Below are 24,378 nucleotides of genomic sequence, written 5' to 3'. Positions count from 1 at the left end.
CACAGGCTGGCAGAGTGGTGTACAGTAAACAACCCGACCTTGAACACACCAGGGAGAAAAAGAATGGCCATCAGCCACTGGAGAAATGGAGGGAAACTGTGGAAAGGATGTCAATCTCTAGATTTCTGGGCACACACATTTCAGAGGATCTCACATGGGGAGAAAAACACAAACTGCCTGGTAAGGGAGGCACAACAGCGATTGTATTTTCTGAGGGAAGTACAACCTGTCACAACATCTGCTGCTGTCCTTCTACCAATCCTCTGTCCAAAGTTTCCTGACCTACAGCATCCTGGTTTGGTATAGTAGCATCAGTACAGCAAACAAAAAGTTCCTGCAAAGGGTGTTAAAAGCTGCTGAGAAAATAACGAGCACAGCCCTACTTACCCCTGGACACATTTTCACCTCCAGTTGTCTCCAGAAAACAGACACCCTCCTGAGAGACACATCTCACCCTGCCCAACGCCCGTCTGACCTTCTCCTCGCTACTGGAAAGTTAAAACACACACCACCAGACTGTTACTAGTTTTTATCCACAAGCCATCACTATACCAAATAATGCACTAAAACCATGAGGCCTGTGAAATAGCCGGGACTACTCCAACACATGTGAAATGGATCATTTATTATATAAATGATCTATAGTTATCTATATTTTTATACTTTGCTCCATTTTTATCTTTGTACTTTAAATTCTGTTGTATGATTTAGAACGACAATTAAAGGAATCTAATCTAATATAACATGGAGCAACACTACCACCTACAGGTTCATGTGTAGTGAACTCTCCCCCTCTTGATGTTTCATTTTGCATTTTATGTTCAGTGTGCTCACCTCATGTATTAATATTATTATTAGTAGTATAGTCATAACAGTGTCATGTGACCAATTCCCAGGCCACAACCCCCCCCCCCCCCACACACACACCCACCCATCTTAAAGGTACACATAACTCTTATAATTGCTGTTAATCTCCAAATAATTGATGCTGTAACATGTGACTTTTGCATAAATAACGCCAACACTTTAATTAACTTAACCAATCGTGTACTGTATGATCTGTTTCATATTGTCAAACGTCAGCCATGCCTTTTATTTTCGTAAACTTGATAAAGAGAGATGTTTTAAATCAAGAAGCATCCACACAACTAATTGCCAGTTACCAATACTTTAGGAATTAAACCTCTGATTTATTTTTACACAAACGTTTTGGTTTATATTTAATAATGCAATACATAATAAAGGGGTCAGGGATTGGCAACAGTGCATTTACTATTCATTCATGTAGTTGAATATGGGGGGGCTTGTCTCTAACCTAATGAAATACTAGACACAAGTCATTACCATTAATAAACAAAAAGGAAGTCATTCACCAAAAAGCCATTCAGCTACTGAAAGACAAAGTGATTTTTTTAAAGTTACTTCTCAGAGAACCTTTTAGTCATTTATTATAATACGTGTCTGTCGATTGCCCCTGATCCTCACTTTGGCCTGCTGCACACAAAACCCTCATGTTTTCATCTCTCCATCCACATACTTAGCATTACACACACATGCTCATAAACATTCACAAACGCACACACCGGTGCATAAAGGCAGTCATAACTGTTTTGAATAATTGATTGCTAGTGAAATTGCGTGGCTCTAGGGTTTCCATGCTATCATTGTCCCTGTTTCGGGTCGATGGGTGGCGAGCAAAAAGTGAACTTCTCATGCGAGTTTCTCATCATGCACCAGCCCTTCAAGCCGCACACATGACAAGTTGCATCCTGAACTGGGATGCAGGAGGATTCACAAGGAGAGAGACCACTGAAACCTTGCAGCTTCATTCGTTCCACGACCTCTGGATGGTCTAGGAGATACAGGACCATGAGAGGAAGATGCCTCGAGACAGTCTGATCACCTCTGAGGATGACAGTAAGACCATGTTTGTATTTGTATGGACTTTGGACTTTTGTATGGAATAGTGCTTTATGTATTTTTAAAAGAGGACTGCATTATTTAGATTAAAGGTTAGATTTACTTCCCTAAATCATGTTTTAAAAGCTTTATGTCAGCATGTTGACTAAATTAATGACATTCTTTAGTCTTGGGGATATTGTTGTGACGATTGATTGAAACATATTTTGGGCACATATTTATTGAGTCCCTCAGACTGTTCAGGGAAGTGAAGATAAATAAAACTGCACAGATGTTTACACCGGATTTCTGGGTTTAATCAATAAAATCATTAAACCAACAGCCACTAAAAGCACATTCACCCGTTACATTCTTGCCTCCAGTCGACTGCATATTTGGGACCTGGCCTCTGGCCCTCGGCTGTCTCCCCCGTCCTCATGGGTTTAGCCACCCCGTCTCCCTTCATTAGGCCATTGTTTGTCTCTTTTGTGCCCCTCTCCTGCACCCGGCCGTAATGACCCATGTGCTGGCCACTCCGGTTACACTAAGGACACACATCAAAAGGCCCACTACATAAATATCTGTTCAGTCTGTCAGTGGTCCTCTTTGTTTACCTCTTTATCTCTCTTTGCTGCAGTATAATAATGCCAGGTACACAATAAGGAAGGTTAAACTGTGCCAGTGAAAGGGGTCAGTGTGGCATTGAAGTTATAAAAACATTAACTGGATTCATAAAGTTCATTAGAAGGGGATGAGGTTGGTTATATTGTAGAGGAATAACATACACTTAATGTGAAAAACATATAAGGGACAAACCATAGGAAATCATAAATTAGGTTTAATAGGGACAAAAAATTTATTTTAAATTAACGACTACAGAAGAGTTTCATATAATGTCTTGAAAAAGACTTTATAATACAACAGCTGGTCAGTTTAAAGACAAAGAAAGAAAGAGAATGTTCTCAGTGAATAGAAGGGCATCATTAAAGGGCAGAAATTAAAATAATCTAAAATAATACACTTTTTAATCCTTACAATGAAATTATCTCTCCTACAGTTGACATTGGACTGGATTTCACAGGTGAGTGGTCTCTTGTGTTATTTCCTCAATAACTAAATGTTCCCATTCTTTTGGAAATCTCTACTGGTAAGACGAGGATGAAGAATGACTACAGTCTTAAAGAGACGGAGGATTCTGTAGGTTAACGCTGACTGTGAAGTGGTTAAAGCATCAACATTTTCATTCCAGGCGACGAGGATGAAGAGGGAGATGAAAGGGGAAGACGCAAAGGGAAAAGAAAAAACAGTGACAGAGAGAAAAGGAAGAGGGGAAGAGCGAGAAGAAAAGGTGCATCTAGAGCAGGAGATGGAGAGGAGAGATCAGAGGTCAGGCGCGAGAAAAGAGAACGGGGCAGGAGAAGAAGAGCAAAAGATAACGATGAAGCAGAAGGAATAGAGAAGGAGGAGGAGACGCAAACGAGTGGCAAGGTGGCAAAAAAAGGGAAGAATATCAAAAATAAAAAAACTCGAAAAATGGAGGAGGAAGAGGATGAGGAAGAAGAGAGAATTGAAAAGAGAAAAAAGAAACGTGGAAGCACCAAAAAAGAGGAGAAGGAGAATGTAGCTAAACATAAGGTAAAGGAGAAAACTCAGGGAGTGAAGAGGAAAAAGAGCAAGAAAGTTGTTGAAACAAGGTAAATCCCATCTTATCAGACACAGAAAATAACCATGTCATGCAAATAAGAATGATACTAAGATGTTTAACTCAGCCCTCTTTAACGCCTCAGTTCAGACCAGGAAACAAGTGAAGAAGAGGACAACGAGGAAGAAGACAAGAAGGAACAACCCAATGAGGACAAAGAGTGGAGGCCAGAGTGTCTTACACCGGAGCAGCTGGAGCAGCTGAAGGAGGCTGTGGATGAGAGGAAGAAACTGATCCAAAGTCTGAGGGGAAAACCCTGGCCAATGAAAAAGAAACTTGTCACTTTACGGTACTTTCATTTCTTACTGACAGGAGCAGGATATGAGGGGTTTTCAGTGATGAATCACAAAAGCCAATCACACGTCTGCTTACTTACAGGGAGTCTCAAGAGTTTGTGGAGAAATATGAGGGAGCCTTGGGCAAAGGGAAAGGCCGGAAGCTCTATGCATACAAAGTCATGATGACTAAGGCAAGGAGTTCCTGGCTTCCACTTATTTACATGATCATTATGTAAGTGAATGTATGATTCATTTTTTTTTTTGTTTGTTTGTTTGTTTTTAGAAATGGATGAAGTTCCAACGGGACTTTGAAAACTTCAAAACTGCCTGCATCCCGTGGGAGATGAAAATAAAAGAGATTGAAAGTAGGTTTGCTTCATTGTGTTTTTTCAAGATACTTTCCAAACCTAGCCTCACAAAGTTTCACATCAAGTTTTAATGGCACCATGTTTCCCACGGGTTAAAGAATATCAATGCAGGCCCACATTTAGTTCCCTTGCTATTACTATAATAAACCTGCTCTCACTGACTCCTTCGACTCGTCAGGTCATTTTGGGTCATCGGTTGCCTCGTACTTTATTTTCCTGAGGTGGATGTATGGCATCAACATGATCTTGTTTGGTTTGACCTTTGGACTCGTTATGGTACCAGAGGTATGCCGTCTATTTATTTATTCTCTCTTGTGTTGCAGTTGCAGTTCTACTTTTACTTAAACGTGTCAGTTCATATTTCTTGTTCTCTTCACTGCATATTGCTAACAGGCCTTAATGGGACGTCCTTATGGTAGCATCCCAAGAAAGACTGTCCCCAGGACTGAGGAGACCAGCGCTATGGACTTTGCTGTTCTATGGGACTTTGGGGTCAGCTGAATACATTTATGCACCTCTCCTCCACAGCATTATATTTTGCTTTGTCACATGTGGCAGGTTTAAAAAGTCAACAAAAATGTGTATCCACAGGGCTATGCTAAGTATTCAGTCCTCTTCTATGGCTACTACAACAACCAGCGAGCCATTGGCTGGCTTAAGTTCCGTATGCCTTTGTCGTACTTCCTGGTTGGTGTGGGTACAGTGGCTTATAGCTATATGGTGGTCATAAGAACGTAAGTTTACTGAAATTGTGCATAATTAATTAATCCCTTGCAATGCCCTGCTGGATGTGTAATTCTTTATGATCAAAGGATGGCCCGCAACGCAAATGAATCTGGGGTTGGAGATGATAACAGCTTCAATTTCAGCTGGAAGATGTTCACCAGCTGGGACTACCTGATAGGAAACCCTGAGACTGCAGATAATAAGTTCGCCTCCATCACCACAAGCTTCAAGGTCAGTGCAGCTGATGTGATTCTGGCGTGATGCAATACATTACATTTCTCACACTATGGCGTGCCCTCTTTCCGCCTCACCAGGAGGCGATCTTAGAAGAGCAAGAGAGCCGCAAAGATGACAACATCCACCTGACTCGTTTCCTGCGGGTGTTAGCCAACTTCCTGGTGTTGTGTTGTTTGGCAGGAAGTGGGTACCTCATCTACTTTGTAGTGCGCCGCTCTCAGAAGTTTGCCCTAGATGGACTGGATAATCACACCTGGTGGGAAAGGAATGAGGTAGAAATGAGAGGAGGAGAAGTGTATGAATCTTTTCAGCAGCGGGCAAGAAGCAAGACTGCTGAACAGGTTTTACAGAGCTGTGTGATATAATGTTTTCAATTATTAGCAACACTCATTATTTTTTTAGAATGAATAACGCTAATTAAGACATATTACATTTAGGTGTCCCAGCTCCCCGTAATTGCACAATATCACTCACTGTTTCAATTTATTGGCGTTAGCATGAGGGGAAGGTACATTTTTATTACTGATGGCTTGGTTCCGTTAAACTGACATGGTGAAACAGAGCCTCAGCCTAACTCACCTATGGAAATGAAAATTTTTTATGTGATTTTCCTACTCAGAAAGTCCTACAAAACTAATAATGAGTTTTGTGGCTCTATCTGGTAAGCACACTTAAATGTTATTTTCTATACCACAACTGCATATTGAATTTTTTTTAAGAACTGCATAATTTTCCTTTCTCCTTGTTTCATCATGCATTGTATAAGTTATTTCATTTCTCTGTTACTCACATTCAGTGCACATATTACAGGGCTATCTAGACCATTTTACTGCCAGTTATATCATGGCATGTTGGATAAAAATGAAATGTAATGTTTACATTGAAAAACCCACATTAGATCAGTGGTATCCTCTCATGTTATTGTATGAGTTTTGTTGAGCGTATGTGTTTGTCAGGTGAATATGGTGATGTCTTTGCTGGGGATGTTCTGCCCCATGCTGTTTGACGTCATCAGCACCCTGGAAAACTACCATCCCCGCGTCGCCCTGCAGTGGCAGCTGGGTCGCATCTTTGCCCTCTTCCTGGGAAACCTCTACACCTTCATCATCGCACTCATGGATGAGATCAACCTTAAAGTGAGAACCTACACATGCACACGTGTAGTAATGTCATAATGTTACAGTACAATTAATCTGAGGTGTGCCTGTGTCAGAGGGAAGAAGAGAAGATAGTCAAGTTTAATATAACCATGTGGGAGGACAGTTTTTATAATGGCACAGTATTGGAAAACAGCACCGCACCGCCCATGACTATCCACCCTGCTGATGTGCCCAGAGGGCCCTGCTGGGAGACCATGGTGGGGCAGGTCAGTGTGCATGAGTATGTACATGATTATATAACCATCTGATGTAACCGTGGTGACAACATAAAACTGTGGATACAAAAAGCGAAAAATATTTAATTAAAATGTAGGACATTTGGAAATAATGCCTCATTCAAGGTCTTATTGTCGCAGAGTTTTTATTATGACCTTTCATGCTTTTTTTGTTCAGTAACAGAGTTCAGTTAAGTTAATTGTACAGATAACTGTATTTAAACCCTGCAGTTTCTATTGTAACGTCTTCCAAAACAGTTTATGTTTCACCCCAGTGATAATTTTAATTCATAATGCTACTCTATTCCTAAGTGTTTGTCTGTCAGTCAACACAAACACAACAAAGGCAGCTACACGACTGGCTGTTGTTTGGTCAGAATGACTGCACAGGCATTAACAATGATTTCAAATAGATCACCTCGAGTAAGAATAATATTTTCTAGACATTGTTACTTTAACATATCTTAAGAAGAGAAATACAAAGAGTGACGATTTAAAAACACAAAATAAGTATGGATACGATACGATACGATACGATACAATACGATACGATACGATACGATACGATACGATACGATACGATACGATACGATATGATACGACATGACAATACAATACTATGTCTTCCATGGCAGGAGTTTGTCCGGCTGATCATATCTGACACCATGACAACCTACATCACACTGCTGATTGGTGACTTCCTGAGAGCTGTTCTTGTTCGTTTTCTCAACTACTGCTGGTGTTGGGACCTTGAGGCTGGATTTGTGAGTCACCCCTTACATTATCTGTTTGTTTAAAAGTGTAAAGTTGGCAATAACAAGGCAATAAAAGCACTGAGTAATTGTCTTTTTTTGTTGTTGTCAATTACAAAAGCCTTCCTACTCTGAGTTTGATGTCAGTGGGAACGTTCTGGGCCTGATCTTTAATCAAGGAATGATATGGTAAGGAAACACTGGGTTTTATTAAGGATGTGGAGAAAGCCACTTTAATTTTTGTGGTTTATTTTGGACCAGCAGCACTGTTAATAATAAAACAAGCCCCAACTAATGTGACCCTTTAGTTCTCCACTCAGTGTTTTATGTAACATTTACCTCCAGGATGGGTGCTTTCTACGCCCCTTGTCTGCCTGCTCTGAATGTCCTCCGGCTCCATGTGTCCATGTACCTGCAGTGTTGGGCAGTGATGTGCTGTAACGTGCCCCAGGAGCGGGTCTTCAAGGCTTCTGGCTCCAACAACTTCTACATGGCCATGTTGCTAGTCATCCTCTTTCTGTCCACTCTGCCTGCCATCTACACCATCGTCTCCATCCCCCCCTCCTTCGACTGTGGACCGTTCAGGTAATGACGCTAGCTCAAGGCTTTTAACAAATAATCCATTGGGGTTCTGTCACATGTGCCTTCTTCTCTGCAGTGGCAAGAACCGTATGTTTGATGTGATACAAGAGACTCTGGAGTCCGACTTCCCTGCCTGGTTTGGTAAAGTGTTCAGCTACGCCTCTAACCCCGGGCTGGTGCTACCCTTCATTTTGCTTATGGTGTGAGTCAACAGCAGATTGTGAATACACTGTGAATAAAATATATTTTGACTTCTTTTCAGCGGAAAGTATTTGGATCTGTTGATAGTAATCCACTGTTATTTCACCTTTAGGCTGGCCATTTATTATTTGCAATCCACATCCAAAAGCTACAAGGAAGCTAACGTTGAGCTGAAGAAAAAGCTACAAACGGTAACATCTACAATATATAGGACAACATTAGTAACTGTGTGTGCTTTTTGTCAATAAAGTTTCCACCTGGAAAGCGATAAGTTTGGAAAATTGAGAAAATGTTAATAATATGACTATAATAAGTTAAATTTAGGCTATAAGGAAGACACACTCAGATTTTCTTTTACAAATCATTTAAGCAGTTGTGAAGCTTCCAGAACGTGTGTATATGCACAAATAGACTACACACACTGTGTTGTATGCTCGTTAAGACAGTAGTTGTATTAGTATCGTCACTCCAGCAGAGAGCAGCACAGCGACAGTTCTCTGCTTTCCAAAAGTCCCTAGGGTTTGTCACTTTTTCATCACTCATCGCTGTGTTGCTTGTCAAGATGAGAAGATTAATAAACTTACCAAAAATGTAATTGTACATTTCTAAATGTTATGCACAGAGTGAAAAGTAAAATAAAAAGATGTGCATAGTTTTTGTTTTTTTCCCTAGCAAAATGAGGAAAACAAGAAGAAGAACAAACGTGCAGCACTAAAGGCGCAAATGGATCTAGAGGAAGCAAGAAAAGCAGCAGCACAGTCATCAGAGCAACAAAAGAACAACAACGCTTCCTTACAAGGTAGAGAGTGTGAGACATTTGAAATTTGAACTAAAATGACAAAGAGAAGAGAGAAACTAAAAGAGATTACTATTATTTCTCTCAGACAATTTTGATTTGGGCCCAAATAATAAAGGCTTGAAACAACAACAACAACAACAACAACAAAAAGAATGAATGAATACAAATAAATGAAATGCCAAATACTAAAAAAAAAAAAAAAAAAAATATATATATATATTTTTGGTTATTAGTGTAGCAGCACCACACTATCATATCAAAAAGTGTTATACTTTATAATGCCCTGTTTTTCCATATTTTCCCCATGCTGCATTTTCATTTGCTGGCTGGGTGAAATGCTTTTTTATACACTAATGCTAGAATTCAATATTTTGAATATTTTGAATCTATATTAATAGATTATTAATATTACCGGCATTAATTCCTGCAATAAAAGTTAGCTGGAGCTGGGTATCTATCACAGTGTTTTCATCACCTCAAAATCTGACACACACAGTTTCTGATTTATTTTCAGTGAATTTCACTTGTTAGTGAGATGTATCATTATCTTGTCCTCACTTCACAAATTTCACATATTTCTACTTTTTCCTTCAGCTGATGTTGAAGAAAACCACGGCCGCACTCAGAGGTTGTGTCACGGTAAGAACAGACACAACCCTCCTCCCCCTGCTGGAGAGCGAGAGCGACACCTGGCCACCAGAGGCCCCGTTCCTAGAACATATCACCATGGCAACCACCACGGGGCTCCTGGGCACCTGCCTGGTTTCTCGGGTGAACCCAGGATGCACAGGGCACCGAGCCTCCAGAGACACTGACAAAATGAAAACAAACCCCCGAACTACGCACTTTACTAAGAAATGTGTGTTGACCTGCGAGTAAAGAGTAGGCTTACTCAATGACAGGTAGTACACATATATTTTCTCTTTTGCAGTGAGTATTTATGATAACATTAATTAATAGTAGCTCCTTTTTTAACCAAATGAATCCATTTCTTGTATCAATTTCTCAAGCAGTGTCAGATTACTCAATAAATTAGTCAACTGAATCTGCAGAAAATTGTAATTTGATTTGTAGTTTCAATATGTTTTCAGTCAAACTAACCAAGGGACATGTGTGTCTTTGGGCCGCATCAGCAATCAACAGTGCTGCTTGCTTTTAATCTTTACAGGCTATAAGAGGCTCCTTATTTGTTGTGCTTGTCCTAATAATTTCATATCACATCAACTTTAATATGACATGTTTTGAAAATCTTTATGATATTTTAATCTTTCTGAAGAAATTAGTTTAGTACATGAAAATTTACTCTTTCAAACCACAGTGACATTTGCTTTCTCGCTTGGTCTCTGAAACACTGAGGGCAGCTTTCTTTGGATCTGTGACTGGGGCCAAAGTATTAAACAATTCATTAGACACAGAGACCATTTAACCCAGTTTAAGGCCTAAATGGATCTCTCACGCAACTCTGGCTAGATACACACAATCAATTTCATTTTTTTCCCCTTCAGTATAAAATGCGGATATAACCAAGTGGGTGAGGTCTCAACATAACAAAAAATAAATAAATGCAAAATCAGATTGTGACTATTTTTATTTTTTAGCATCCATAAATACATGATATAATCTGTGCCAAATATGTAATTAACAAACTCAGATTTGACCCTCATCATGTGGCAGAGTCTGACATGCATCACCTGATAACTGCGTGGCCATATCAAATGTCTCGACAGCTGATCGTGCTCCGGACACCGAGTGCTGAGATCCTCCTGTCAGTCAAATCTAAAAGTAACAGTCTTGTGTCATTAGTTAAACCTCATCAACATGAAAGTCTACACATACACAACCAGTCATTAGAATTCTTGAGCAGATTCGACTGAAATTTAAGATCTGTGTTGTGTCTAAATCATTCACAACAACAAGTCAGCGGGCTCATAATGTCGCAACATTAAATTACAGTCTCTCAAATCCACTTTCATTGACGCTCATGATCAATTCATGGCAGATGAGCATTAAGTATTAATTCTGCAGTTATTTGAGATCCAGAAACCAACAGTGACCCCCCAGGAGTCACAGATTACCAACAACATTTCTTAATAAGGACTGAGGTGGCTCTGATAAGTAATATTCTTTACACTCTGGAGTCATAATCTGCCTCACTCTTTATTTATGAAGGTAAGATCAACCTCTCAATGCCCCCTGTTCACTCTCCCAACTGGAGTGGTGTTTTGGCCCCATCCCAGTCTCCCTCAGCGCTAGAACAATGTGTCAGAAAACTGAGCCATGGCGGGTTCCACATTACTGGATATCTCCTTTATCCGACAATGGACATCTCTTATCACCAACGTTCATAAGTGGAGGAGACACTGCTGCGCTACCAGCACTGATTTGACCACTCGGATTGGGGTTTAATTTTGCCTTTGAGGGCAAATGTTGGCATTGAGCCTGAGCAGAGACCCTGTTTGGTTAATAGATCCGCATGCATGTAGACTTTGTTCGAGCCTAAGAACATTCTAGTGAGACGAAAAGACTAAGACTGATGGAGAGGAGTGATGAATAGTTGCAGAAAGCGGAGAGGACAGTTAGGAGAAGGAGTGAGGAGGCTCTGACCCAGAGGGCCTAGCTTCTCTTTCAGGTGCAACACTTCAAGCCAGCATTATTAAAAACCCCCGGAAGTGTGTTGCCCTCTGTTACCTGTATAGCGGTTAAGCGTCTCCTGTTTCCTCCTGCATTTTTCAAAAGGTCACATCTGACATTTGACAATAATTACACCAGTGGCAGCTACAGCTTAGAGGACATTGCACATGATGGGGATACTTCAGTCTGTGCTTTAAACTCTCAGCATTATTTTATTATTTTTTTTCTGTGAAACCTCTGTGTTATCATAAGCTCCTTGAAGGTATAGGCTTACATTTCAAATATCCCGTGTCTGTTGGGTTTCCATGTTTGGTTGAGGCTTCAGCGCTCTTCAACATTATTTGTCAAATCAAGCAACTTTTAATACTTCCCAACTCAAAGAATTCAATTTAATTATTTTTTTTAAAGGACTTTAACTTATATTGTTATTACTTTTTATAATTGTTATTAGTATATTGAGCTGGGACAATGCACATTAATCAACACTGATGCGTTAGTCATCAGTGTAAATGTGTTGGACTCGCTAATTTTCAGCCGTACACAACACAGACAGAGCAGACTCTAAAACAACAATCACACAATAGATAATTACAGAACCAGACACGGATGGACAATGTCAAAACAAACCAAAAAGGACACAGACAGACAGTATCAAAACAGACAATATTATGACAAACATTTGACTCACAATTTATATAAAAAAGACTAACTGACAGTAACAGTGGCAATGTATTGCAACATTGCACTTTTTACATTATATAATGTAATATTTTTATATTACATAATGTCAAAACAAACCAAAAAAAAAAACAAACAAAAAACATTTGACCCACAATTATAAAATAATTACTAATAAAATACAATATAGACTAATTGACAGTAACAGATAATTGCACTTTTTTACATTATCTGAACCTGTTTAACTTTACAGTCATGGTCACTTAAAATTTCACCTAAAAAAGACAACTGTACGTTGAGTTATTACAATGATAAAGGCTGTGAACGCATCTGAATGTGTACGTTCTCTTGTTTCTCCAGGATACTATCAATTAGCATTTTGACTGGCATGTCCATTGTGTGGGAGATTCTGTCCTCCCCCTCAGGCTCCTGATTATTATCTAATGGACTTCGTTTCTTCGACGGTTGTCAAGGAGCCCAGTCTTTGAACAGCCAAAACATAGGCACACCTGTTTCTGTGTGTGTGTGTGTGTGTGTGTGTGGTCATGTATACTGACTTTTCAAGACTGTAACTTCAAGGTGTATCAGTTGCCGCCACTGATGTGACTCTTGGACAGAGATGAAGCAGTCTGAGTTGAGCAGAGAAGGACGACCTGGAGGAAAAGAGTGAAGAAACTCAGAAAAATGCCTCCAAAGAGAAAGAATGATGCTGTAATTAAGGTGGAAGATGGTGAGTCTTATGTTATTATGGAATATACATATATTTTATTGACTGTAGAAGTTACTGTAGTATGTATGTCTGATATGTAATTATAATAGTTTGGGGCGTTTTTTTTTATTTTTTTCATTTATATGTTTCAGTTGGGATGGAAGTTGATGCTGTGATAGACACAGGAAGCGAAGGTGAGTGTTCTCGGAAAATGTTTTGCTATCTAGAAAAGAAGGTATAGAAATATATACTATAGTCTGTTTTATTTAAGATTATATAAAATTTTAAATTTCACATTTCCCCTTTTAGTTTTTGCACTTGTTGTAAGTGAGTAATTTACATTTTGTTGTGACTGGATATTAATTTCATCTATTTTTCTACAAATATCTGTACCTTATCTAATCTTTTCAGATGAAGCCAGGAAGAGAAGAAACAGAAGAGCCAAACCCCAACGTAGAGTCAAACGGGTCAGCGATGATGATGATGATGAGGAGGAGGACGACGATGAGGACGAGGCGCCGAGGAAAAGGGGGCGAAAGAAGAAGGCCAGGGCCCAGGACAGCGACGAGGACGACGAGGAGGACAAAAAAAGTGTGAGAAGCAAAGGATCAAAAGCCTCCAGGAGGAAAGCAGCTAAGGCGGAGAGCGATGAGGAGAGTGATGAAGGAGACAAGAAGAAGAAAAGAGGAGGGAGAGCGGAGTCCAAAAAGGAGAAAGAGGCGCAGAATAAGGAGAAGAAGGGAAATGTTAAAGGGAAGGCTGGGGAGAATAAAGGTGGTGAGAAGGGCAAGAAAAAGAAGAATGGGAAGTTGAGCAGGTGTAGTATTCTCTAAGAGAAAGATGTTGTCTCTCACCTACCTGCATGCTCACATAGCACCCACGCTGGCTTCTGTCTCCATGCAGCCTGATGCAGACCCCTGGCAGGCTGGTGCTATGAAGCTACTGTATGTGGCATATATTTAGAGGGATGGAAAAAAAAAACAATGTAAAGACTGTAAATTATATCAGTGTTATTGCAACACAACATTCCCTGAATATATGGCATATGTTTGCATTTATATGTGAGAATTTTCAGTTGTGTGTGTAAACACTGATGTTTGCTGCTGTGATGGATGGTGTAAGCTCATTTGCTCATCCATTATTTATTTACTGCTGCCATAACACAAAGACAATGGAACAATCATCAGACAGAACATCTTCCTACTGTTTCATTTGGGGAGTTGGCTGTTGACCAGGTTAACCGACCAAGTCCAGCTGTACAGTGACAAGACTGTTTTTGAGAATTTACCTCAACGTGAAAACATGCCTGAATATGTTGTATAGAACTCAAATATCGTGCCTTACAGAAGATAAACAAAAGTGCCTTCCTTTAGCAAATCAAACTAGTCTTGCAATGTATCACCACCTTTTAGGTTAATATGTCAAACCTGTTACAAAACTTGTGTTTATTTACCCATGCAGTAGCAATAAAGCCACATTACCCTTCATTTTAAAGGTACAATGTGTAGGATATAGTGGCATCTAGTGGCGAGGGTGCAGTTTGCAACGAGCTGAAACCACTTATCTCAATCTTCCAAACATCTAAGAGAACCTACCATTGCCTTGGTGTAAAGATACTGTATGAGGGTGTCATATCAAGCTAACAAAAAGGTCATATACTTGTTGCCTTCAAATGGGCCTTGTGTTTATCGTGTTCATGAGAAGAGTCCACATGAACGACAGTCACTTGTGTTACTCACAACCTCGAATCTCTGACCATTACCTTAATTATCACTAAATACAAAGTGGGCCTGTAGCTTGGCCTTGACTGACTGGAATATCATTGGTAGTTTTATGATCAGAAGACAAATTTAAATAAAATGACCTGATGGTGGTCGTAGTTCTTAACAGACATAAGCCCACAACCATCATACACATGTTATGATATACACAGATGTGACTGCCTGATGTTTAGCTCAGACTCAGACTGTAGCACGGCAAGTGACAGCTATTTCCCATTGGCAGCTCCTCTTCTTCGTCTTCGTCTGACGAAGATTCGCTGTCGGAGGGAGAGATTGCAGCCCTGAAGGAAGAGGTAGAAGAAAAGAAGAAGCTGATCAGTACATTAAGGAACAAACCCTGGCGCATGAAGAGGAGGCTCATAGTGCTCAAGTAAAGACAAAAACAAAACAGTGGCTTACTTTAACTACCATCCTCTGCCTGCTTGCTTGTGCACACTGTAATTGGATTTCTTTATCCTTCATGAAGCTGTTTGACATTTATTCTGTTTGTGTTTTCTTTAATGCCTGCCATCACTCACGTCATTGTGCATGTGATGTGTTTCTCATGTGTTATTAAAACTTGCTAACTGCTACTTTAGCTGTTTGGTACTTCTCTTTCCTGCTCCACACGCGATAAGAGTTGGAAAAACACAACACAGAATCACAAAAGCCTGTGAAAGTGATCGGTTCCAAGCAGATATTTGGACAGGCATGATCAGTCTCAGGGGAGCTCACAGAGGCTGGCGGCAGTTCACCCTGTTAAACATCTCCCTTTCAACGTGAGAAGAATCTAGACAGGAGAGGATAGTGTGTTTCTCCATGTAAAGCTCAGTGTGTTTGTATGTGGGTGGGGAACATGATAGGTGAGCTGACTTTTTCATGAGCTTCACACTGTTTAATGCATGTTGTTGTGGCTGACTGAGCCCCTGCTCGCCAAGTCTTGTGTCAAAGCTCTTAACGTACGCAGTGTGATTTCAATCAGTAAATCATCCCAAAGCTGTTGTTTGAGCTTCCTGTTCACTCTAACTAATACACTCAGCGGTTGGCCGTGTTGTTGTTCTCAGTCGGGTGCTGTGTTGTGTTTCCTTACACTGTGAGATGTTTTCTCTGATTGGTCAAACAGGGAGTCTCAGGAGTTTGTCGAAAAGTTTGAGGGGGCTCTTGGAAAGGGAAAAGGCAGAAAGCTGTATGCTTACAAAGTCATGATGACCAAGGTAATCGGCTCATGTTGCAAGTGTGTTGACGCCGCTCTTATTCACAGTGGATCATAATGTTGAAATAACCATTTTTTAATCTTTCCCCAACCAGAAATTTATCAAGTTTAAACGTGACTTTGAGAACTTCAAAACGGCCTGCATACCCTGGGAGAGGAAGATAAAGGACGTAGAAAGTTGGTGCCACAATGACATGATTTGAAGTAAAATCACAGAGGCAATATTTCTAATGAGTTGTTTCCATATTTTTAAGTCAAGTTTTCTAATCATAGGTCACTTTGGATCATCTGTGGCCTCCTATTTTATATTTCTGAGGTGGATGTACGGTCTGAATCTGGTCCTGTTTGGGCTGATGTTTGGCCTGGTTGTGCTGCCTGAGGTACAGCCTTTGTCATAATACATGCCAGCAGGTGCTACTTGATGTCATACATTGCACACATGTTCAGCTCTTACCTATCGCACCTCCATCCCTCCTCTGTGTTTTCAGGTCCTCATGGGTCTTCCATATGGCTCCATTCCCAGGAAAACAGTGCCACGAGACGAACAGGCCACGGCCATGGACCTTTCCGTGCTCCTTGACTTTGGCGTGAGGATCTTAGCTTCATTCATCACTCCCTCTCAACATGTGATAATACCTGTGGATGGCTGAGAATCTATACAATATACAGGATGCTAGGTTGAAGTGGCATTCAGATAGATCTCAGTTTTGTTCCCCTTTCACTGTACTTTCTCTTGGGTATAAAAACAAAGCCTTAATAATTATGTATTTTAAGAAGATATAATGTTATTTTAGCTTTAAATTTGTCTTGTTAAGAAGCTGAAACAGATTCATGAAGTTCCTCTGCACTAACCTCTTTTTGTACGTCTCGATATTACTTTCTATATATCATCAACAGGGATACCTTAAGTATTCTATTTTGTTCTACGGATTCTACAACTGTGAACGTACGATCGGGCTCCTGCAGTTCAGGCTCCCTCTGTCGTACCTGCTTGTTGGTGTTGGAATTTTCGGATACAGCCTGATGGTTGTCATAAGAACGTAGGCAAGACGCGCAAATACCCACAAACAGATTTTAATTTATCAGATAGGGATTTTTGATGATCATTTTGAACTTCAAATTTGCCTTTGCAGGATGGCTCGCAACTCAAATGTAGGAGGAGACGGTGCAGAGGAGGGAGAATTCACGTTCAGCTGGAAGATGTTCACTAGCTGGGACTACCTCATAGGAAACCCAGAGACTGCAGACAATAAATTTGCCTCAATTACCACCAGCTTCAAGGTTCGCCGGTGTATGTGTGACCATATGTTTGTGTTTGGAAATCATTATGAAACTGTTGGTCCACCTGTAACGAGTTGAATATTGGGACACTGTAAATAATATTGAAGCATCAGTTTACAGTATGAAAAGCTTAATTTCCTTAAGTCAGGTTTCAAAATTTCAGGTTTCAGGTTGCAACATGGTGCAACCTGAGGAGATATCCTCCCCTGTGTATTTTTGTACCTGTACTGTAGGAATCCATCGTGGATGAACAGGAGAACCAGAAAGACGAGAACATCCATCTCAGACGTTTCCTCAGGGTTCTTGCAAACTTTCTGATCTTGTGCTGTCTGGGAGGCAGTGGGTACCTCATCTACTATGTGGTGAAACGTTCTCAGGAGTTTGCTGATATGGATTCAAGCGAACTCTCGTGGCTCGAAAAGAACGAGGCAGGCTTACACTCAACATTATTTGTCACATTGCCAAACACAAGAAGGCTGGAAGAAGTAATTTCATGGTCTCATACACTGTATCAGGTGGAGTTTGTGATGTCTCTGCTGGGACTGGTGTGTCCTCCTCTGTTTGAAAGCATCGCAGAGCTCGAAGATTATCATCCTCGCATTGCCCTCAAGTGGCAGCTTGGGCGGATATTTGCCCTCTTTCTGGGAAACCTCTACACCTTCCTCTTTGCTCTCTTTGACGAAGTCACCGCCAAGGTATGACAGATGGGCCTTGTGTTTGTTAGCGTTGCTGAGATTCTATAGTGCAGTTGTGTTTATATAAGTTGTAATTGGGTCCACTTCTACTTTTGCAAATTCACTGTGCTCCAGGTCAACTTATTTTTACTTTGACAGTAAATAAAGTAATCTGAACCTGAACCTTGGTTAAACAATGTATAGTGTGATAATTGGTGAATTTTGGAGGTGCTGGAGGTAACACACAGCAGCTTTGTAGAAGATAACAAAATTAACTTCCCAGCTCTCCTAAAACGTAGCAGGTTGTATCTTGTTGTATGTATTTTCTATTCTGTAGTTGGAGGCAGAGAAGTCAATCAAGAATGCCACTGAATGGGCTTTCGACCAGTACTACGCCAACTACAGCCTCCACTTCAACACGACAGATGTGCCTCCTCAAAATGTGCACCCAGCCGACGTCGTCAGAGGGCCCTGCTGGGAGACGGGAGTGGGAAGAGTCAGTTGTGACGTAGTAGAGCACATTGTTGTAAATTAAATTAAATTGTGGTTGTGGAGAATAACCACTCCAATTTATCCAGCATGAAAAAAACAAATCTGATTTTAGTGATGTTCTCTTCTGTGCAGGAATTTGTGAAGCTAATCGTGTCAGACGTGCAGGTGACTTATTTGACCATCCTGATTGGTGATTTTGCACGAGCTGTCATCGTCCGCTTCCTCAACTACTGCTGGTGCTGGGACCTGGAGGCTGGATTTGTGAGTACTCACCGCTCATGTGTCAGTAAGTCACAGTGTCTGCATGTGTATTACACACATTTATCCTTGATTACCTAAAATAATAAAGATGTGATGTATCTTTTTTTTTTAACCATCCTTGCCTATAAATTACCATGGCTGACATTTGTACCACTGAGAGGAATAAGTCAGTTTCTTTATCAGTGTACACAGTAGCTTTCATGTCATTCAGCAATTATTGAACACTGTGTGAGTCAGTGTCCGTTTCTTCTGAATCCAAGTCAACCTGACACCATACAACGACATCTGGCAAGACAGGTGATCCCAAGCACGCAAAGAAACAATACACGTCAGTGAGAGCTTAATTACAGAGAGAGAGAGAGAGATACAAAGATAACGACAAATGCAAAGTGTATTGACCTGCTTTTTATTAATTCAGGTGAACATCCTGACAGTGTTGTTGTGTTCCTTCCAGCCATCATATGGAGAGTTTGATATCAGCGGAAATGTGCTAGGGCTGGTCTTCAATCAAGGGATGATATGGTATATTACACATGTATATGGTTGATTTTCTTTTCTGTCTTTTTTGTGCATTTTGTAGTGAATGGTTATGTTTTATGTCTGACTGTTGGCACTGAAGCCAAATTGGTAAAACAAAATTGCTCAGTACATGTATTTAAATTATTTAAAGTAGAGTATGGAGTCATTTTGAAATAATATTCTTAAATGTGCTGTTTTCCTCAGGATGGGAGCTTTTTATGCCCCAGGTCTGGTGGGTCTGAACGTGTTGCGTCTCCTGACCTCGATGTATTACCAGTGCTGGGCAGTGATGTCCTGCAATGTTCCTCATGAACGGGTTTTCAAGGCCTCACGCTCCAACAACTTCTACATGGGCCTGCTGCTTCTTGTGCTTTTTCTCAGCCTGTTGCCCGTCGTCTACACTATCATGACCCTACCCCCGTCCTTTGACTGTGGGCCATTCAGGTCAGTGGGAGAGGGAGACAGCAGTATCACATAAAGATGAAATATCATGTAACATGTTATTGTTATGCTACTATGCTGTCAGTAACTTATCTTAATTGGTTTATTACAGTTAATGAAATAGGATTAAAATACTATTTATATCAAAATGACTTAGTTTGGTAATCATTTCCTCTGATTAGTTACAACCAACTGCATGTCAAACAGTACTGTGTTTGATTTATGTTTCCCATAGTGGTCAGGACAAGATGTATGATGTGGTTATGGAGACCATAGAACAGGACCTGCCTGCTTTTATAGGGAACATTTTCACATATGCCACTAACCCTGGACTCATCATGCCTGCTGTCCTCCTCATGGTGTAAGTATAATTTAAATACAAGTGAAACATGTATGTTAAAGAGTGCTTGTGCAAATATGACCTTAACTTTTGCTAAATCAACATTGTTAGTGTGCTAATGATATGCATTTTTTTTTTAACTAAAACACAAGGGACACCACATTCTCTCTCACTAGGAAGTATTATATGTTAATCACTGAAAGTCAAATCTTTAGGTGTAAAGAACAATTCTGCCTTACATTTGAGATGTTGTCCTTTTTACATTGACTTTTAGCTACAGTATTTGATTTCCTCTGTGTAAAACAGGTTGGCACTTTACTACCTAAATGCGGTGTCAAAAGGATACCAGCAAGCAAACATGGATCTTAAAAAGAAGATGCAAATGGTTAGTGTCCTGTTTCCCTTTTTTTAAAATTATCCTTTGTTCGAGATTCAATCAAATGAGTCTGTGGTTTAATGGTTAACACTTCAGGCTCGAGACGAGGAGAAGAACCGCAGGAACAACAAGGACAGCACTAATCAAGTGATGAAAGACTTGGAGGACCTGCTGCCGGACAAATCTCTAATACCTCCTCCCACTGAGGAAGAACCTCCCCCACCTGGTACACTCTCATATTCCTTTATTGCACATGTTAATATGCACCCAATTGTCGTCAAATAGTTTTTTTTTGTTGTTGTTGTTCTGTCTTCTCAGATGTCGTAGTTGAGAAGGGAAGCAAGTCTACCAAGACGAAGCCTGGTTCAGCAGGGAAAGGGGTTAACCTGCAAAAGGAGGTGTCGCTGGCTGCCCTGAACCCAAGAGGGCCAGTGACTCGTGCTCCGGGGCCGAGAGCAGGGCCTCCTGTGAATGCCAGAAGTCCTCAGCCTGGGCCTGGCAGGGGCAGAGGCAGAGGTCGGGGTGCACCTCACAGGCAATGACAGAGGTAGACCTCAAAACCAGACAATAACTCATCACAGACAATAAGGTGCTGGCACACTGCAGTCATATTGCAGTGGACAGGTCGCTGGAATAATTACAGACTTTTATGTTTGTTAGATGTATTAAAATAAACAAACTAAATATTTCACTAACTTGTTCATAGTCACTTTATTTCATCACTGAACAGCATTCAAATGTATCCCTTAAATGTAGTAATTACTTAATCCATAATTATTTTAAGTAGTGCAATTGCTGCAGTCACACCTCTGAACAGAAACTGTTGCACATAGGGTGTACATGGGTTTGATCATACAGCACTGAAATCAGTGTGAGGTTTACTGGTTAACAGTATGAGTTGACCCTTTTATTGATTTCATTTGGAAATCCATGTGAACAGTTTGTAAATTGTCTTTTTTTTGTATAATGACCATTAAAATATGTGAATTTCTGACAAAGTGCTATTTAAGTTCTTATTTTTGAATAGAAACGGGTTCTTTAAACTACTAGACACATAACACAGTGTTCACTACACACCAGAGAAAAGAATAGACACAATCGAAAGTGGCATAACAGTGGCATGATGATGAAAATGTGGACATTCCTAGCTGAAATGACAACAGTATAATAAATAAAAGGTTGTTTGGCATTTATTTGGTCATTCACTACTTTGTATTCAAGCTGCTTGTGTGGAAGGTTTTGATCCATACCAGACGATGCCAGCCTGGAGAGCAGAGGAGACTGTAAGAACTTGATGTCATTAGTGAACATTAGTGAACTGCTGCCAGGCCGTGGTGTGTGGTATTGGCTCTCTGAGTGACTTCTGTGACTGTACTGAAAGGCACAATCTGATGCATTGGACCGAAAATCTGAGTGAGTAACAAAAGGGAATGTGTTGGCAGGGTTAAAGATATTGCATGAGGATAAAGGTCAGTGGCGGAATAAAGACACAGACCACCGGTTCTATTGGCGGTTGTGAGTACTTCCTCTTTGGCGATTCATCACATTTCATCTTTGACATTTGGTCAGCAGAGACTGAGTCCAAATCTGGAAGAGGACTCCCCTTGATCCCATGTGCAGTTCAAGCTAAGTCTTTCCTGTCCTGTGCTGTGCAGCTCCCATACTACACGGCAGAGGACAGGTTCTATTGTGGCCCTGTAGAAGTTGTCGACAGGAGAGTCCAGCCCTTTCCAGCAGAGGGAGAAGAAACTCTGTTGGGCCTTCTTCACCAGGTGTAACCAGTAAAGGCTACTCTGTCTATGTCTATGTGGTGGGAAATAGCACAGCCTGCAGTCTGACCATAATCTGGCACAACGTTCATCCAGCCTGAACACAGAGAGTTGAACAGATTGAATAGAGCTCTACAGATCGTCTTTAACCAAGTCATTAATCTTTTTATTATTGTTTTACAGCTAAATTCATCATAAAAGTTTTCCACACGAGCATCATCACTGGAGATGCAGTACACCATAAAGACAAGGTTCAAGTAACCACACAAAATAGAATCTATATGATGTTGAATTTACTATGAGAAAAGCATTTTAACTTTAATGTAAATTGGTTTAATTAAATATTTTACAGGATTTCTTGGAATTCACAGGAGACATTACTGTTTTACTACTGATGTTAGCTAAGCTAGGCATGTTTCATCATACAAACATATGTAAAAGTAACGACCTGTTCTTATAAAGTTCTTATATAATAATTATTTTTGGCTCTAAGACCCACGGATGGGAGAGCAACATGAATAGCATGTGCCTATTCATTAGACACGTACGCCTTTCTTTGCAACTAAGGTGGTCAGTTGCATACAGATCAGATCTATAAAACTAAAACCTCAGACGCTTACTGCCCAACACCTGATTATTCTCTGCAGTCTCTTTCTATTGTGTCTGGTGGCAGAGCCAAACCAGACCAAGATGGACAAGATCAGGACAGACTGGACTATTACCGTGTAGAAAATGATCAGCAGCTCCAGCAGATTGAACTTCCTGCATCAGCTCAGGAAGTACAACCTCTGCTATATCCATGTAAATGAATAAAAAAGATAGAACAAGTCATTAGTGTAAAGGGAGAAGAGCAGTGGGAAGAGAACACACCCCTGGGGGGCGCCAGTGTTGAGAGTCTGGGTGCTGGATGTGGTGTTATCAGCTCTCCTCAGATATTCTCCTGACATTGGTCATCAGATCGGCATGCTCTTCCGGGTGATTACTGTATCCTATGAAGGACCAGTTAAAAGGTTTCCTGTAATGTTTCATCTCATTGAAACCACATTTCCTTTTTCCCCAAACCATAAATACAGCATTATCAGCAGACTTTGGATTTGGTCAAATACAGAGCAGATGTTAAAGCTTACAATCTGACCAGTGAGAATGTTTCCTCCAATCAGAACATATGAAGCAGTTTTCTTCTATTTAATTGTCATCACTGTTCTGCTGTAAAACACAGAGGACTCTTTGAGAGTTTTGGCCTAGTCTTTGCTAATCTTTGTGTATGCAAAATGTCCAGATTGTTTTGACTTTTGTCTGCTTGTGTCCTTACCTTAGTGTGAACAATTAAGGGGGTCTGGGATCCATGGTCTTGATTCAAACCCTGATGGTTGCACCTGTTACCAGGCTGTGACTCGTGGCCAGTATCAGCCTAGGAGTTGAAGGTGTGTTCTCTGAAAAAAAGAACAGATGGACATTCATGTGTGTATATATGTTTGGACACTGGTGAAAAGTGAATATCTGGATCACTGAGCAAGAATAGTTATCGTGTGACCCTGCGCACTGTTCGCCCAGTGAGTGAACAGAGACTGTCACTGGCATTGTCAGCAGGGTAACGCCAAATGGTCAAGGGTCGCAACTGGCACCACAAAGTTGGTCTTGGCTCTGAACAGTAGAGTTGACGTCATTTGGACATATTGCACATACTGAACACATTAAACACATTGAACCTTGTCTACATTGTTGTTTAAGAGTTTTAAACTGTGTGTGTGTTAGGCCGTCAACCATGGTCTTAGCTTTGTTTGAAAATGCAGTATAAGCAACGCATTCTACGTCTAGACACTTTACCATCTTGTCTGGCTCCATGGGATCAGTCTGCCAAACCTAATGACAGGACAGACAGCCTGGAGAGGATGTGGACCACCAGGTCAAAGGAGCTGTCGCTTGGCCTGACAGCGCCCGGTGTCCCAGTTGAGCTTGAACTAAACTGACTGTTGTATGAAGAGTGAGGACGAAAAGGGAATGAAAGACGGAGAGAGAATAAGGGAACAGGAGAACACTGAAGGAAGAACATGTGAAAGTAAGGGATGAAGACACAAGGATAACAAATAAAACAATGAAAGGTGGTGGAACAAAAGAGAAATAGACCGTTAGGTATTAAAGCATTGTCTTGAACGTATGTCAGACCAAGGACCCCTGAACTGATGGAGACATTAAGTAGGGACCCCCTATCTATTATGTGTTCTATATTAAACTCAGCCTAGTGCTATTTGTAAATAAACTTTATCATTATTTTACATTCAATATTAAATTATTCAAATAATACACCTGTTCAA

At 40.6% G+C, this 24,378-nt stretch overlaps 2 protein-coding genes across 2 annotated transcripts; both read left to right on the top strand.

Annotated features, from left to right (window-relative positions):
- Window positions 1-1,880: 1,880 nt before the first annotated feature.
- tmc1 (transmembrane channel-like 1) lies at window positions 1,881-9,877 on the top strand. The gene is made up of 20 exons (XM_047592409.1): window positions 1,881-1,917; window positions 2,957-2,980; window positions 3,149-3,593; window positions 3,687-3,890; window positions 3,980-4,070; window positions 4,163-4,244; window positions 4,426-4,532; window positions 4,641-4,739; window positions 4,839-4,981; window positions 5,060-5,204; window positions 5,288-5,482; window positions 6,167-6,346; window positions 6,424-6,576; window positions 7,221-7,349; window positions 7,459-7,526; window positions 7,683-7,922; window positions 7,996-8,121; window positions 8,233-8,311; window positions 8,793-8,928; window positions 9,514-9,877. Exons 1-20 carry the CDS (start codon window positions 1,881-1,883, stop codon window positions 9,732-9,734), a joined length of 2,904 nt encoding a protein of 967 aa, XP_047448365.1. The 3' UTR covers window positions 9,735-9,877.
- Window positions 9,878-12,820: 2,943 nt separating this feature from the next.
- On the top strand, window positions 12,821-21,191 carry tmc2b (transmembrane channel-like 2b). The gene is made up of 20 exons (XM_047592315.1): window positions 12,821-12,958; window positions 13,090-13,131; window positions 13,349-13,754; window positions 14,942-15,088; window positions 15,821-15,911; window positions 16,006-16,087; window positions 16,184-16,290; window positions 16,399-16,497; window positions 16,808-16,950; window positions 17,044-17,191; window positions 17,425-17,619; window positions 17,707-17,886; window positions 18,203-18,361; window positions 18,490-18,618; window positions 19,073-19,140; window positions 19,342-19,581; window positions 19,814-19,939; window positions 20,225-20,303; window positions 20,391-20,520; window positions 20,613-21,191. Exons 1-20 carry the CDS (start codon window positions 12,913-12,915, stop codon window positions 20,834-20,836), a joined length of 2,841 nt encoding a protein of 946 aa, XP_047448271.1. The 5' UTR covers window positions 12,821-12,912; the 3' UTR covers window positions 20,837-21,191.
- The last annotated feature ends 3,187 nt before the right edge of the window (window positions 21,192-24,378 follow it).

Source organism: Mugil cephalus, chromosome 8 (assembly GCF_022458985.1).
Source record: "Mugil cephalus isolate CIBA_MC_2020 chromosome 8, CIBA_Mcephalus_1.1, whole genome shotgun sequence".
Lineage (NCBI taxonomy): Eukaryota > Metazoa > Chordata > Actinopteri > Mugiliformes > Mugilidae > Mugil > Mugil cephalus.
Note: the sequence above shows the minus strand (reverse complement) of the source record. Positions and strands in the feature narration are given on the sequence as shown.

Excerpts from the sequence above, each read along its gene's own strand:
- tmc1 (XM_047592409.1), top strand. The coding sequence starts at position 1,881 with ATGCCTCGAGACAGTCTGATCACCTCTGAGGATGACA. Across the intron at positions 3,594-3,686 it reads AAGAAAGTTGTTGAAACAAG|TTCAGACCAGGAAACAAGTG; the intron begins GTAAATCCCATC and ends TTAACGCCTCAG. Across the intron at positions 7,923-7,995 it reads TTCGACTGTGGACCGTTCAG|TGGCAAGAACCGTATGTTTG; the intron begins GTAATGACGCTA and ends TCTTCTCTGCAG.
- tmc2b (XM_047592315.1), top strand. The coding sequence starts at position 12,913 with ATGCCTCCAAAGAGAAAGAATGATGCTGTAATTAAGGTGGAAGATG. Across the intron at positions 13,755-14,941 it reads AAGAATGGGAAGTTGAGCAG|CTCCTCTTCTTCGTCTTCGT; the intron begins GTGTAGTATTCT and ends TCCCATTGGCAG. Across the intron at positions 17,620-17,706 it reads CGTGGCTCGAAAAGAACGAG|GTGGAGTTTGTGATGTCTCT; the intron begins GCAGGCTTACAC and ends ACACTGTATCAG.